At 30.9% G+C, this 18,212-nt stretch overlaps 1 protein-coding gene across 10 annotated transcripts in view; it reads left to right on the forward strand.

Annotated features, from left to right (window-relative positions):
* PCDH7 (protocadherin 7) overlaps positions 1-18,212 on the forward strand; it is a 386,475-nt gene that overhangs the window by 239,513 nt on the left and 128,750 nt on the right. The window contains exon 3 of one of the 10 annotated variants that reach the window (XM_036227583.1): positions 3,749-3,775. The exons of the other annotated variants lie outside the window; for them this stretch is intronic. Coding sequence (XP_036083476.1) covers positions 3,749-3,775 — 27 coding nt within the window. The remainder of the gene's footprint in view (positions 1-3,748; positions 3,776-18,212) is intronic. 10 annotated transcript variants of the gene reach the window in all.

Here is an 18,212-nt window from a genome sequence, read left to right on the forward strand (position 1 = left end):
AATTTATCTAGTGTATCTGACATTCAGAAATACCATTTTAAAAATTAGTAAAACCCTTCATCTCCTGAACTGTGTTAGGGTGAGATGAAAAAAAAAAAAAATGTAAAGGAAACATGTATCATGGCACCTAGTACAGACTTGCATTAATTTTTAGTTGATTTTCCTATAACTTACTCGTATTCATATTGGAATAATCCTCAATACCTGGAATTTGTAAACCTGTTATTTAATGCCAGCTTTGCTACAGGATGAGTGATCTTGCGCAAACCATTGTCCTTTTGGCCTCCGGTGTTTTTATCTGTAAAAGGGAGATTTGAGCTATATAATCTTAAATACTCCATGACTTTTTATGTAATTTTATTTCTTCTGGTCTATTCAGTTTTAAAAGAACAACAAGAACAAAATAGATGACTACCATTTCCCGATTCGGCAACAAACTATAATGGTTTTCTATGCAACGTGTTAAAATTCAAAAATATATGAATTGTTGTGGCCTTTTTAAAGCAAAGCCTAGTCATATATAAGAATCACCTCAAAAAGAATTATAATTTTCACCCAGAATAATTAAGACATGAGATGAGTGTTTTTAATGTTTCTTAACTAAAAGGAAAATTTAATCCACATATTGAGTTCTTCTTTAAAAGTTGAAAATTTCCTTCTACTTTTAATAATTTCTAGAGTCGGAGACATCTAAATTTTAGTTTTTTTTTTTTTTTGACCTGCAGTTGATTTCTCCTTGTCTTCTAAATGACAGCTACTGATTACATTATTATTCAGATCTCTGTCCTGTCTTTCTAAAACATTTTTAGTCTTTTAAAAAATTAAGTCTTTGTATTTCTGAGGATAAAATTATTATTATTTCTTATAAAGATGGTTTGTTGTTATAAGGGGCCTTCTTAAAGCATACAAATAAATAAAAAATTACCTCCACTTTAGATCATTGAATGATTCACTGTTATATAAATAAATCTTGTAGCAAATATGCAAAGCTAAACCTATGAGAAATGTATAGATAACCTTTATTTCACTTGTCCCTGTCAAAAAAAAATAAATGACTTTATAATATCATTATGAAGAAATGATTGAACAATGACAAAGGTGATCCTTGTACAATTTAAAAAATTTTACCTAATATTTGATATTATCCTAATATAGTCAGATGTACTTAAATATCTTTGTCCTTGGGCATAAAATTCTATAATACATTGTGATATTTTATACCTATATTGAAATTACAATTTTATAGGCTGTAAATTAGACAGATTGACTCTTTCCTCAGCCTATTCTTTTATGATTTTATAATGGAGAAAGCTAATCAACATTGTTTTTCTTTGAGACTCTGAAATCTTCACTCTTTTCTAATTCACAGGGAAAAGCAAAAAAAAAAAAAAAAAAAAAAAAAAAGAGAGAGAGAGAGAAAGAAAAGAAACAATAACCACAAAAACAAGATTTAATCTAAGGATAAAAATTCTTTCATTAATAGATGAATGTAATGCTTATTGTTTAGCCTGCTTACCTTAACTAAATATTATACAATTAACTTATAGGTTATTTAAAAGAAAGTAATAAACTATACCTATTCTGTCCCAACATTTTACATGAAAATTCTCTTTTTCTTGTTTACCTCTTCCTGGTAGATCTTTTCTGTAAGGATTCCTGGTTAATGCCTCAAAACTTTCCAAATATAGATGTCCAGTTAGCTCCATGAACCCCATTTAGTAGCTATAAAATATGATGAATACTATTTAGAGTATATCTAGGACATTTCATCATTAGTATTTCTTAAATTCTGTTACATAATTTTAAATCATGAGACTGGCCCATAGAATAGCATTTCATTTCTTTTCCAAATACACGTATAAGATTGAAAGATAAAAGACATTCGAATACATTAAATTCTAATTTTTAGAAAAATCTGAAAACATGGTAGTACCATAGAAATGTATTTTAGTTTAAAAATTAGCTGGAATCTGAAACTATAAAATAAATAGCAGTGCTTAGTTATACACTAATGACCTAGGAGAGACTTCTTGTATTAGGGCAGTTTAAGAGTGCGTGCCAGGGAGAAAAGAACACTGTGCCCCCGAGATATATTAGGTGATATTTAATTTCTAGGGATGGCGTTATATTGGAAATGGTGGTCGTCATTCACTAGGTCACTGTCAGTATAAGACTGATCTAAGACTGGAATGCAAATTATTATACAGGCTGGATTGGCTTCTATAAAAACATGCTATCCTGTGGAAAACACATAGGCATGGGTTGAATAAAATGTCCATTCATAAAAATTGTGTGTTTCTCCCAATTCGGCCATATGAATCACTTTGTGAGAAAGGTATATTAAAACATTAGCCACTGTGATAAGCAGATGGAAACTTCATGATAGATAATAGCATAAGATAAAAAATGAGAAATAATGTTTTTTGGAAATCATATTATTTTAGCATGTTTATGCCCACAATGTATCAAAGCCACTACATTCTCCTACATGGTGAGATACTGAGAATAATTAGAGTTAAGTTATTGTAATATATTAAATAAAAGATAGATTAGTTGATTGATTGGTAGATATAGATTTATCACCTACATACTCTGAGTTATAAACAGTTGTAAACACTCTACTCTGAAATAAAATTTAAACAGAATTCTCAGAATATGAGAAACCCAACATTTTCCATATGCACTGTCATATTCCATTCTTTTTCTAATATTCATATTTCATTAGCATTTAGTGCACAGGCCTTGGGATTTTTTCTGAAAAGAAATATAAATATATTCAATTTTTATATTTGTGAACTATTTATCATTTAATTTACCATCAAGGCCTACTTAGTTTTGTTTAAGACACTAAATTAATCTAAATCCCACCTCTTTTACTTTTGATATGCAAATATTTCTACTTTGATGTTATAGCAATACAAATTGAAGTTTGCGACATGAACTGCTAATGCTAATTTGATTACTTCTGTATTAATGTTGAGTGCTACAAAAATAGCAAGAGATTGTTTAAAAAATGAAACTGGGAATGGAAGAACTCTCTCTACAGGCCCTCTGCAATGATGGTAGTATTAATGCATGTACATTGATGCTTGATGATTCTCATACAGTAGCAAATGGAATTTTGAAAGCAAATAATTTAGGATTTTTAGATGATCTGACAGCTAGATTTTGTAAAAATTTGAGTTCATCAAAAAGTCTTCATTTTATTTTTTAATAGCTCAGAGAGTTCAAATCTATTTAAAATATTTATTGCAGATTATTTAGATCATGATTTATTTTCGGTAGTAAAGATGTTTACCTAATACAGTATAGACAAGGTGCCTGAATTGTGAATTTAATACTTTTTGGATGGATGTGAACCAGGCATTTTAAAATAGAAAAGATGAACCAGGTTTTAAAAAAATAATTGACTTATTTTATAAATTTGAGATTTCTAATGACCTGTATCAAAAGAGATGATATAACTATCTGGTTACAACTCCAGTTAAGATTAGTATGCCGAAAAACTGTTGGAAAACAATTTTCTCCCTCTTTTAAAATAGTAATTGCAAATGGTATCTCGCCAAGTTGAAAAAATATGTATATACATTATCTGTAAGCTTTTCCACTGGTGGAGCTGCAGTAATATCTACCACCTGTAGTGTGCCTGCCGCGTGCATGTTGCTTGTCTATTCATGAAATGTTCATGTAGCGTCTGTCTGTGATTTGATTACGCCTGAATGTCTCTATGCTCATTAACCTTTTACAGGTGCTGCACCATTCCAAGGAGCTGCAGGTACTAAGAGAATGGACAATACTTATAAAAACAAGACATGGCACACTTGTGAGCTCCAAGCTCTTCCTAAGGCCTACTTTAGGCCATGTTTTGGAGGTTGTTCAATGAGTTAGGTATTCTTGACCAAGTAGTAAAACAGAGTGTAGCTAAGGATTGAAGGAGCAACATGTTGTGTATTTATAATACATTATTGATCGTTCAACCAAAAAAATGATGTATAGAGAGAGAGGGAGAGTGGTTGAGAAATTTTCCTCAAGATGTGACTAGAAAAATGTTTTAGAGTGTGTTTATATTATTTTGATTTTTTAAAAACTATTACACTTAATATATGTAGTATATGAAAATATAAGGCAGAGAAATTAACTGTTAGAATGTTGCGGAATAGAGAACAATAAGATGAGGGTTGATAAATGAAATTAATTACATTAAGGTTTAAATTCTGTTTGTATAATTCTAATAATTATAGTAGAATTTTTAATGTAAATTAGTGAGTTAAATAATATCGAACATTGGTCATTAGTCTGTACTTGTGGAAATTCACAATTGGTACACACAGGGAGGAAGTATACAGTGATAACTTCAAAAAAGTGAAGCAGTATTTACATATATTTGATATAGAAATTTTTTCAACATGGTAACTTTAATAATAGAGAATTCTCTTCCAGAATGCTAGTTTTGCCATTTATACTCTTAACCTGCATATATAGAAAAAAGAAAAGAAAAAAAATTATACTCTCTAACCTTTGCCTCAAAAAAAACAATTTTCTTTTTCAAAGCATTCTCAAATTTCTTTTACAAATATGTTCTTTTATACACAATAAATGTTTTAAAAGAATGTAAGTCAATATGCCTTGAGTAAAGCCTTATTAAATAGGTATTACTTAGACTTGAGCAAACCACTTACAAAATCCAGCAGCTTTTGAATGCTATTGTGATATGAAAGTCATTAACGCTATTAAAAATAATGATACCATTGATACTAGTCTTTATCATGGAAATTATTTTCAAGGGCTGAAAATGGGGCAAAGCATAACATGAGCTCACTTCTGCTTAATGGGTTCACAATCTTAACTACCATCTTGCTCAACCTACCATTTAAAAAATGCGAACTCTTTTATAAGTCACTTAAGAAGTTGTTAAGTTATAGTAATTCTATCTTCTTTCTTTCATAATGGGTGTAAAATAATTATCTTAAACTCTTAACAGTCATAACGAAGAAAATTTGGAGTGGTTATAGGAAGGAAAGAAAGCATCCTATTTTCCTTACTTTTAAAAAGGAGATTTTGTTGATGTAAATAATCATTGTTTTGTTCATCTCTTCATCTTTTTCTCACTTCGCATAATTTCTTTCAATTCGAATGTCATGCTTTTCATAAACGAAGTCTGTTTTAAAACTCTTCCTCTTCTAATGTAATTTGCAGCTACTTGGGTTACCACTGAAATGTTGTGTCTTAAAATTATTTTTTTCTGAAATATGCTGTTGGCTACTGCTAAAAGAAAACTGAAGCCCACTCCTCACCCTCAAGTCTTACTGTCTTCTTGTTTTGCCAGCCTTCATTTTCAATTAAACAGACAACTTGTCTACTGGATGCTATTAAACATAATGTGAAAGTGGTAAAAGTTTATCTTCTTCCAAAGTGTATGTATAGTCGTGAGGTGGATAAAGAGGACAGAGACTGTACGAGGGGAAAGAGTTAGGGTAGGATATCCTTGATGAGAGTGTTACTTAGTTCATCCATCATTCCATTTAGACCACTGCTCAAATGACCTAGGAACTGATTTTTAAAAATTTTCTTCAATCTTAATTTAAATTTAAATAGCTACATTTGGCTAGTGGTTACCATATTGGACAGTGCAGATTTAGATATTCATTTTCTCATTTAACTTTAAAAAGCAGATTAAATGGTTTCAATTTAGCCTTTAAATTAGACCCCAAAGAATAAAACTGGTCATTATTCTTTTGGAGATTTAGTGTTCCTTTTGTTAATTTCAGATGACTTATCTTGAGTTCTATGTTTTTATCCTCCTCTCTCATCGAATATAATTAAAATATAGCCTGCAAATTAGTATCATTAACATGCATGCATATGTGTTTGTATATATATGTGTGTGTATATGTATATATGTATAATTTTTCTTTATTAGTGAACTTAAATAAATATATATATAATTTGGATTATATATATTGAGATTATATATATATTTACCTAATATATATTCTATATATATATATATATATGTATATATATATATATATAATTTTCTATGATATTAGCCATAGAGCTGTCTGGTCCCTAACACTTCTCTGGTGTGATGATTAAGGCCATGGCTTTGGAGTCAACTAGACATGGGATCAAGTCACAGATCTTTCATCTGTGACCAAATGAATGACCTTAGGCAAATAACTAAGCTTCCCAAGTCCTCAACTTTTTCATTAGCATATAAGATAATGATGCTTCATACATTGTAGAATCGTGGTAGAGATTAAATGAGCTAGTAATACAAAGCATGGAGCATTGTGCTTCTCTCACAGTGTTTGTTACGTAAATGTCAGCATATCAGGCAGTCTCATTCTTAATGTTGCACAAGGGGTCATGTGAGTACATGTCCTTAAAAAGAGCTTTTTTTTTTTTTCTTTTAGTGGTTAACAATGGACGATTCCCAACCCAGCTGAGTATAAACAGTGCCAGTGGATTTTAGCACTTCTTCCTCCACTGACCACACAAAAACATGGATTGATTTTGTAGGGTGCCTCAGTACAACAATTTTATACAGTTTTGGGGAAATAATACCATTTTCAAATATTTAAAGAATTATCCTAAGATGGAGGAAAAACTTTAATGCAATAATGCTTCCTTTTGAGCTTCTATTTTTTAGATTTTTACTTGTAATAGTAAAATTGTCCAGCCATGTACCTATTGGCTTTCAGATGGGGACAATTTTTTTTTTATTATTATTATTATAGCCAAATTTAGGGAATGGTTCTTGTAATTTAGGAAGCCTTCATCTGTGATTCTATCAATCACATTGTCAACCAAAAGAGAAGGAGCTGACATTAATTACCAACTAGAATGGGCAAAAAATGACTAACGCTAAAATACGTGTAAATTCATTTCCAGCCCTCCAACTTCTGTCATTAATATCAACGCCCAATGAAGGCAATTGTCTTTTTTTTTAAATAAATAATCCCCACACACCAAACTTTTTCAGCTTCCTAAGATGCTAACATGTTCTCCCTTCAACTTGATGTAAAGTTGGAGAGGCTGAGATATGTTCCAGCCTATGCTTCCTGCAACCCTAGTTTTTGCGTTTTGCATCAGTAGATCCTATATTGGATGGAAACTTTATTTGATAATGCTTTTGAAGCAAATCTAAGATATGTACTTTTTCATATACTTTCAAATCTGGTTATGGCGTTTTCTTTCTCCAAAGTGAATTACAATGTCTTTGGATCTAATGTATCTATCTATAACCCAAATTGAATTAAAATATATAGAGAAGAAATTATCAGAGGGGCAAGATACTGTGGTGACTGATAATGCTAATGAATAACATTGTACATAAAATGTAATACTTTGTTGATTGTGGGGAAAACCTATTCCAAACATAGGTATTAAGCAAATGTCAAAAAAGAGCATACTTATATCTGGGCATCGGATATGCTGTCTTAGGTTTTGTTACGGACTTACAAGAAAAGCAAATTAAAGCCAGGGTAGTGAGAAAACATGTAGGAGTTTTATTTTTATATACATATTTTTCTACAGGAAAGAAAATATTTTAAGAATTTTGAAGAACACCTTTAATTTAAGGCTTTTTTCACCTGGTGACAGTTCTAAAAAAATGTCTAAAGTTGAAAGATTTAGTTCATTACAAATGAAATAGAAGTTTAGCATAAAAATTAAAACAAACAAACAAACAAATATAGCTTCGAGGCCAATCAAATATTTAGAAGAGAGTGCTTCTGTGTGAGCGTATGTTGACCATTTATAACAGCTCCCACATGTTTAAGTCTGGAAATTAAAAATGGAGAAGAATGCTAGGTTGTAGTTATTTGGCTAGAATGTATACATGGGCAGTGAAAAAAACTTCACTGCCTAGTTGATATTTTAAAATACCAGTATAGTTATTTAAAATGCTGATGGAAATATCAGCTCTCTTTAGGAAAAACAAGCATAATGGGGAAAGATCCTAATTCCTTCTTAGGTTGAAGAAAAATCTCAGAAGGATTATTAATGATCATAATCCACAATCACTTATCTTGCTGTGAAATGTCTATTAAAAATCTCATTAAGAATAAACTATATATTTGCCTTCACATAAATCATCCCAAATTATAAGAATTAGAAGCTCTAGATTTTAGCCAGCCGAGGGAAAGGATGCATCGAAGTACCTGTGTATATACCTGCGAAACTCTGGCTATTTCAGCTCTGTATCTCTGAACAGATACTATGACCCATGACAGCTTCGTGGCAGCCATGCTGTGATATGAATAAGCAGCCATTCAGAAATGGATGGAAAGAAGCAAGTTCATTTAGAGTTTGTTCTGTACTACAAGAATTTATTTTCTAGCTTTTAAGTGTAAAAATAGAGTACATAAGTATAAATTCCAGTTGGGAATGGTAGACAATAAAAAACAAACTTGTGTGAAACCCAAAAATCAACTTTCCAATGTGCCCAACTAAATGCATTAAAGATATGTAAGTATTACACATTTCCATTTAGTTGAAATAATTCAGTTGTTGAGATAGTTTTGTTACCATCTAAATTTTTGTGTTTATGTTTGGGTTATTTGTCCAATTTCTTGGTGAAAGTCAAAGCACTTGCACTTTGAAAATCTGGAAATAAATCACTGTCTTTTAAAAAGTAGATAAAATGTTAAAATTATCATTTAAATCATATGGATATATTCAAAACCATTACCAAAATTGGCTTGGAAAGCTTAAAATATCTCTGTACATGGATCTGTGCTGTTCAATACAGCAGGTACTAGCCAATTGTGACAAATAAACAATTGATATGTGGCTAGTGCAAATTGAGATGTACTGTAAGTTTAACGTTCACAGATTTTAGAAGACTTGGTATAAATAAAAAGAATGTAAACCATCTCATTAGTAATTTCATACTGATGACATATTGGTATGATAATATTTTTGATATATCAAGTTGAATAAAACACACTAGAATTAATTTTACTCGTTTCCTTTTATTTTTTAAACATGGTTACAAAGAGATTTAAAATTATGCTGGTGACTCTCTTGTGCGATTTGCATTATGTTTTTGTTGGTCGGCAGTGATGCAAACAGTGTTTATCTTTAAACATAAAAGAAAAATCCTGTAATTTAAAGATAAACAATGAGCTAAGTTTATGTATGTTCATTTTCTATTTCTGCTTTCGCAAATTATACCAAAATTCAGTGGCTAAAAACAACACAAATTTATTATCTTACAGTTCTGGAGGTCAGAAGTCCAAAGTGGAACTCACTAGGTTCCAATCAAGATATTAGCAAGTCAGCAAGTCTTCATTCCTTTTGGAGGCTCTAAAGTAGAATCCTTTTTCTTGCCTTTTCCAGCTTCTAGAGATCAACCTCTCATACTCTTCACCAGAGGCCCCATTCCTCCATCTTCAAAGCTATATACATCTAAAGATGTCATCTCTTCAATTCTCTCTTTGCCTCATTCTTCCACTTCTAAGGATACTATGGTTACATTAGGTCCATCTGGATAATCCAAGATAATCTTCCCATTTTAGGTCAAGTGATCTACCACTTTAACTCTCCTCTTGCCATATAACCTAAGGTATTCCCTGGTTCCTGGGATTAAAACATAGATATCTTTGGGTGGCCATGATTCTGCTTACATGTTGTGTATACATATATTTATATTTGATGTAACATATAAATATACAAAAATCTATTTATTGATTCATTATCTATCTTTGTCCTCTCTGTTTCATAACAAAAAATTAGTGGGGGGGGTGGTTTTCAGACTTTTTTCTTGTTTCCCCTTTCAAAACTAATTATTTTTATCATTTACATCTCCTAAAAGCTTCAGATAGTTTTCATACATAGTCATAGCCAAAGTCTAGTAGGCGATACCATGGAAAATTTAGTTGCTGACTTTAATTTGGTAGTATTAATTAGGGAAGAAAACCTCAGAATTTGAAATTGTTTGCTATGTTCCTTGGGTAGATTAATAACTGACACAGTAGCCATATCAGGAAAAAAATAAAAAAGAAATGTGAATTCTAGTGGAAGGGCACATTTTTCAGCATGAATAGAATGAGTAGAACTTTCATGAAAAGAAAAGGCTTTGAACGAAGTCAAATAAAAGAAAGGAAAAGTGCTTCTCTGCCTCTCCAAGGGATTTTGTTAGTTTAGCACTCCTACTCAGACCTTTTGAGATTATCTTGGGACAGGCTACTGTTACTTCAAAAGTGTGTTCCTAGAGAAACTGTAAAAATATGGCAAATGTCTGGTAACATCTTTTCACCTCATCAGATACTGGAAAAATTCAGTCCTATTTTTAAAGTTCAATCACCCCTTCATATCCACAGGTTTCACACCCAAGAATTCAACCAACAGTGTGTGAATAGAAAATAGTTTTTTTAAGTATTGCATTGTTGCTGACATGTACTATAAAGTTAAGCCTAAAATGGTTTAATCTGAACAGAACTTGACATTTTTCCTTGTCATTTTCCCCTAAACAATACAGTTTAATAATTATTTATGGAGCATTTACAATGTATTAGGTATTATAATTAATCTAAAGATGAGTTAAAGGATACCAGAGGATAAGTGTAGGTTACATGCAAATAGTGTGCCACTTAACATGAAGGACCTGAGCATCCAAGGATTTGGTATCTGAGGGGGTCCTGAAGTCATTCTCCTGAAGATGCAGATAGAAAACTATTTAGTAGATTAGATTTAATTTTCACTATTGCTTTTATAATATTGGTGGATGGTGAAGCTTAATTATAAGGTAATTGATGAGAGTAGTGCTCAGGAGTCAGAATTGGACCATTGCATTTTTACAGAAAATGACTTAAGACTTTTTCAAAGGTAGTAGTCCATGTGTTTAAATTAAACCTATCTTTTGAGATAGTGTACCCTGCATTGGAATATTTAAATTGTTTTCTTCTTTTCAGTGATGACAATGATTTAAGTAGGCTTAGAAAATGGTTAATATACACTACCTAATGGCCTAAACAACATTGGCTACTAACTGCCACAGAAATATAATAAAATCAATACAGTAACTTAAATATAGGCTGGGTATTTTGCTTACTTTCTTTCATCTTTCTTTTTGTTTGTTTTTGTTTTGCTTTATACCAGTGCAATTAAAGCAATTTTATTTCTGAAAGTTTTGTATTATTTCTACGTAGGTAATTTTTATGGAAAAATGTACCAGTTAAGATAGATATAATAAAATTAAGTGATTGTGGAAGGCAAAATTCATTTATTCTATAATTCTGTAATTCATATAATTCATTTTTATCTTATTTAAAACTATATAAATAGTTATATAAGTAGTATTAACAAGTCATGATATTGAAGAAAAAATTTTTGTTATAAATTTAGTCCATAATAAAATTTTAATCCCTGGGTTGATGAAGTTTTTGTTAGGTTTTAAAATGCCTTAGCATATGAGATATGTTTTAATAGATTAGAGTTTAGACTATATCTATATTACTTAGAAAATATAAGTGTGGGTGGTAGTAAATTTCAAACATTCATGCATCAAGTAAAATCCTTAAAACCCAGTGTGAAGACAGGCCAAATCTTGAGGCATTGATCAAGATAAAATCTGGATATATTTAAAGACAGTGACTTAAATCACACAAAAATAACTGTATTGATTTAGACATTAGTATCTCGGAAACACATGCCTACACAAATTGTTTTTCTAAAATCATGCAGATAACATTGAACTCTTTTCTCAGTCACAGCTCGGCATTAACATAGCGTGTTGGAGGTGATAATATATGCTCAATGATATATTTGTAATCGAGACATTTTTACAGAGCACTTAATAAAGGAAAGTCAGCAGGATAGACAAATTATCTATTTTTTCCCTTTATTTTTATTGAGGGATAGAAGACAAAAATCATTATAAAGCGCCCTAAGATTGTTATGTTTCTTTTTAATTTAATAGAAAATTGAGAAATAAAAATAACTTTCTAAAAAGACCAAAAGTGACATTAAATAAAGTATAATGAGAAATTTAATATAGTTAGTACTAAGCACAATAGGAAATCAAAGTAGGGAATTATGAACTTTGCCAGGGGAAGCCTGGACATATTTTACAAAAACCATGACCTTTGAAATAGACTTTGAAAATTAAATAGAAGTTGGCCAGCATTTATGTGGGGAAACAGCTTTCAGGCAGTGGCATATCACTGAAGAATTCAAGAGGTATCAATTAGTGGAATAACTTTATCAGAATTGTATTTTTAGAATTTTAAAATTGTATGGGAAAGATGAGGATGATTGATTTTTTTTGCCATTATCTGTCCAAGATATGATGAAAGAGCATGATGCAATAGCTGTGTACAAGGAGTGAGAGAATGCTTAGAACCATGGTTCTCAAAACATGGTTGTTAGATCAGAAGTACTGACATCACCAGGCAACTTGCCAAAAATACCCACTGTATGGGGCCCCATCTCAGGACTATTGAATCAAAAATTCTGAGATAACAGTCCAGCAACTTTTTTTTTTTTTTTTTTAGTGTAATGGAAGCATAATTAATAGCAAAAACTGCTATTTGCAATGTATATATCTTGTTGAGTTTGGACATATACATATTCCTGTGTCACAAGGTACTAAACATATTTATCACCTCCAGCAACCTCTGTTTTAACAAATCCTCTGGGGAATCAGACACACTAATATTCGAAGACAATTGCCTTAGAGATACATTCCCAGAGCCGAAGCCCCGAAAACTGAGGAATTGATCAGATTTGGAGAAACCAGGAACAGCTAATTTCTGTTTTAGGCAACGAAGTGAAGAGTAATATCACTAAATGAGATAGTATATATGAGGGGAGATTTAGGTTAAAAAAGGTACTTTTGAAAATATTTAATTGGCAAAGAAGCTGTCATTAGTAACAAAATTATAGGTCTCTGGTCAAATGTCAGGAATTAATCTTATTAATCAAATTTTGGTCTTCATTATACCAGAGAATTAGTTATTAATTTATTTGTAGTTTTTATCTACAGCTAAGAAACTGGGAAAGAGACTGAAAAACTATTAGAATATGTGTTGTAGAGGAAAGAGACTTGGGCTTGGGGTCAGAGGACCTGAACTATGACTCTGATATAGAACATCTATACTACTACCTGGCTATGCACACTAGTTGTGCTCCCCTTGGGAAATTACTTAACTTTTCACATCTTTAAGTTTTTATTTTATTATTTTATTTTATTTTATTTTGTTTTATTTTATATTTTATTTTCATCTTCTTCCCAATCAAGACAATGGAAAATTGCCTTTTGTAATTATTATAAAGATGTATAAAAACATAAAACAATCTGTGGCAATGGAAGACATTTAATAAATGGTAGGTTTGTTTTTCCCTTCTCACCTATTTGCTGGTTACATAGCATTTCCTTTTCAACTTCCAAACATTTAACTGAGAATTGAAAAATTTCAAAGAAGAGGATTGAGGAAAGAAAAAAATATCTCTTAGGATATTCTCAGACATGCAGAGGAAATCAAGACTAAGTAGTTACCCGGAAATTTATTTGAATAGTGCATCCCTAATATAGCCTCACATAGTTAGTTTCCTAGAGAAATTTACTAAGGGATTGCAGAAAACATGGACAAGGCTCTTTTGGAGAGACGTGACCAAAAGACACATTACATTTTAAATATTATATGGCAACACACTGTAATGTTTGCTATCAGCTATACCAATTAATGCAGATGATGCTAATTAAAAGTAAATTTGGAGAGTAATTAGATTCTCTCACCATTGTTAGGGAGAATTGATTCTTCTATAGATCTAATATGTTAAAGTAAGAAGTTAATGATATATTGATGGATTTTAAAGCACCTAATTTAGATAATAATTCTGAGGAAAACATTTGTGTTAATACTGAATATTAAATGACAAACGTTTTCTCTTGGAAAAAGAATGGCACAGTTTGTGTAACCTTAGAGACACATACATGTTGATGTTTCAAATAAATTATTGTGTATGGCTGTATAATCTCAATTTCAGTCTAAAACATACAATACAAGAATTCTATTGCACATGTGCTCATTTATATGGCAGTATACAGCTGTGTGTCGCATAATAACTTTATTGAACAAAATTATGTGCTGTAGAACTTGCAAAAATTCCATGGTCCCATCTGGACTAGCTTTGCAACTGAGAAAGCTAAAGTGGGCCAAGATTTCACAGAATTCCAGAAAACGGCAGTAGGTTTCTCCTGTCAGTTTTAATATTTAGAAAATAAGGTCAATAGATGTTCAGACTGGAAAGATGTCTTTTTTATACTCAAAGGGGTTTTCAATGAGAAACAAAGGTACTCACAGTGTATGAAGGTCCTCAAATATAGACAGACATCTAGTTCATACCTGCACGTACTGACCCTCATGTACTAGGTTCCTAAAACCTCATATCTTAAACTCAGCAAATCAGTTGATTCTTATATTTCACCAACAAAGGCAGTTAAAATATCTATGATCTTAAATAATTGTTTTCTGAGGGCTTAAATTAGTTAATGTTATATCAGATTTAGTTTTGCTATTTATTTATTTATTTATTTATTTATTTATTTATTTATTTTTATGGAGAAAAGCAGAAAAGATTAAGATAAGTATGAGGTAGGTTAAATGGCAAGACACTACCATTCATTGCTTTCTTCTAATATCTTCCATCTTACTTTTTTTTCTTCTGTCCTTCGTTCCCTTTGCCTCCCTTCCTTCCTTTCTCCCAAACAAAACATGTGACCCCAAAAAAAGGAAAAGAAAGAGAACAAAAAAAAACAACAAAACAAAACAAAACAAAAAAGCAGTGCAAGATTCATTTGTATAAAATCTAGGAAAACTGGGTTTAGAACAAAAAAAAGAGTGTATTTCCAAAAGGTAATTATTATACCTAAAAAGTGGTAACAAAATGGAGGTGCTACTATTATTATCCTTGTACCGACTAATCTTTATACTGTGATGATATATTTTATGTATTTTGGAATATATCTATATGCACATATACTTACTTTTATAAAGATGGTGAAACTTCAGAAAATATATTAATTAGATGGTAAAACTAGAACTGTGAGTGGTTGTAGTATGGGAAAAGGTATGGTGATGATAAAAATGTGTGCCTAATAATTATTTAACCCCAGTGTAAGCTATTATATTCAAGGATTAGTAAGGACAAGTTCCCTGGGTATTAAATCATTATAACAAAAGCCTATGGGGGAAAAAAAAGTCTATAAAATGTCCCACAGCCTAACTTGACTTATTTATTCCCAATAAAAAATATTAAATTAGGCAAAGCCAGGTAATATATTTTGACTTTAAAAACAAAATAATAAGACAAATATTGTGTGCTTGTGGGTACGAGTTCTGAAAATTTTTTCAGAATATGTTTTTAAATTGGTCTAAGCATTTGTTTAATTTTCTTTAATAAAACATAAAACCTATGCTTTTTTTATACATAAGATTAATTGGGGTTACTATATATATATATATATATATATATATATATACACACACACACATATACCAGATATAATCAATGTACAATTATATACACATATTTGAGGTGTGCTTTCACTGAATCAGACCTAAAATTTTGTTATGTGATGGTTTTCATGTATATACTTACACACTTGATGTGTTTGATGATCATCATGTATGTATATATTTTTCAAATATTTAGGGGCTCATAAACTTCTATTCAACAAAACAGAGCTCATACACACACATTTAGCAGCATAGATTCACATGTTAAAAGGAAACTAAAAAACTTACCTACTAACACAGTCATTAAATCATGAGGTGAAGAAAGAATGAGCCAAAACCTGATTATAGGGAAGCTGTCTGGAACAGTACCTTTTGTTGTTATTTTTATTGTTGAGAATAATTACATAAATGAAGAGAAAAATTTAGTAATATGTTTATATTTGATGTTGAGAACAGAAACACTTACCCCTACTTTTATGATCAACACAGTAATTATTTTCTTAACAAGTATTGAAGTCCAATTAACCAATTATACACAACAACAAAACAACAAAAGCATCATTTGGACGGTAGTAATTATAAACTCCTGAAAATAATGATCAAGTATGCCGAGCTAATATGAGAGAATATAGTTTCTTTTAATATTTAGAGCAAACTGTTTTGCTATTATAAATTACCATAGCAAACAACCCCTTGCCCCCACCAACAACACCCCTACAAATTCTGTTCATAAGGCTTTTTTTACCTAATAGAGAGTCACCAACATACTTACAAATGTATGGGCTTTAAAAACATCAACATAAAGAAAGAGTGATTTAGAAAAAAAAAAAAGAATGATTTTTATTTAACCTATATAGGCAAAGAAAACAAGCATGATTTGGGTCAAAATTTAATCCTGAGGGTTTATTAGCCTCTCAAGGGAATAGAATGATAAATATTCAGGCACTTTGTGCATTTCACACCCAGTACATGTTTACTCAGATCTGTATCAGATTATTGTTATTTAAAGCAATGTGCATGATTTAATAGCATTAATGGCCCAGCAATTTCACTGCACCATTGAAAGTGCTCCAATATTAATAATGTAGACCTGTTTTTCAAAGTAAATTGGCATAAATAAGCTTGCTAGAGTCATAGGCTCTACTCAGATCTATCAGATGGGTCTTGAGAATAAAGGCCAAGAATTTTGAAATGATGCTGAGGGTAACAAAATTAGTTTCTAATGCATGACTTGAATAGGAATAAAGATATAATACAAGGAAACTTAAAATATACTATTTTAAGACAATAAAATTTCACTAAAGTAGAATATTTCTTTAAATAAAATTATGCTTTACTAATTAAAGCAAATTTTACTGCAATTTTGACATTAAATAATTATTGCTTGATGTAGTCTCAGCTCAATTTAATAGAAAAATCAAGGGAGAGAATGATGTTTGTGTCTGTTATATCTATTCTGTCTATGGTTTTAGGCTCAAATATTTTGACATGTGCATTCCTATAATACCTGAAGCTCTGTTCCATTTATAATCATAATTCTCCTGCTGAGAGCTCAGCTTGTGCTGATACCAGCTTGTGCCTCTCTCCTTGAGGTCAGAAAAAAATGTAATTTATATATTTTAATTAGTCTAAACTTTGGCTCTTTATCTTAAACCATAACACTTCCATAGATAAATGCATCCCTTTAGGAATAATAGCTATTTTCTCATTATTCATTCACATGGAGCTTATTGAAAAGCACAGTTGGTATAGAAGAAATAAATCATTCTTGTTTAAAATTTCTTTAAAAATAGTTACCAAGTGATTATGTGTTTTAAGCCCTTTGATCATCTCCCAACCTCCCTACCAGAAGCATACTTTTAATAAAATATGCTACTTTAGATTGTTTCCTCTTCGCAGAATTTCAAAGGGTAGGCTTTTACTTAAAAGGACAATGAATACATACTATGTAAATCTTAAGTAGTAGTATCTTACTAAGACGAGTTTCTGTCAGGAATGACACCTGAAAGAACTTCCACACTGTAATCGTTTCACCAAAAAAAAGTTAAATATTTTTTTAAGTAAGTGTAAATGTCCTCTTTTAGTTCTAACCTTCATTTGCTCATAAAATATACAAAACCCATTGCTTCACTTTAAGTAACACTAAACGAAATAGGTTTCCATTTATTTCCTACAGATTCGGCACCAGTATTTTGAAAAATATATAGAAAAACAAGGTCATTCTCCTTAAACTCATTCAAGTCCTGGAAGGGTGAATATACAAATCCTGCTAAGATTTCAAAGAAGAGCTTCTTTCTCACCCTTACAGATCTATATCATGACTATCATGACCACATTTCCTGTTATTTAGTGACTGAAGAAAATCTTTCCCATCTTTGAAAAAAAAAAAAAAAAGACACATTGGAAAGACACATTTAATTTCATCCTGTCTGTAATTGATGATTATAGCCTATGTGCTGCATTATACTAAGGTTTGTATATGAGAGATAGATAGTAGATAGATGATAGATAGATAGATAGATAGATAGATAGATAGATAGATGATAGATAGATAGATGATAAACAGAGGACAGAATCCTGCCCTAAAAGTGCAAAAAGAAGCCACACATGCATGTGACAACTAATTCTTAGTACAAGGCAGAGCACCCTTTATGTACTGACTATAAGGTATAGGCAATACTCAAATAAGGGGTGAGACTGATTAATAAGAATAATAAAAGTTATAATAATATCTAATATTTATTG

This window comes from Rousettus aegyptiacus, unplaced genomic scaffold (assembly GCF_014176215.1).
Source record: "Rousettus aegyptiacus isolate mRouAeg1 unplaced genomic scaffold, mRouAeg1.p scaffold_m13_p_10, whole genome shotgun sequence".
NCBI classification, from domain to species: Eukaryota; Metazoa; Chordata; class Mammalia; order Chiroptera; family Pteropodidae; genus Rousettus; species Rousettus aegyptiacus.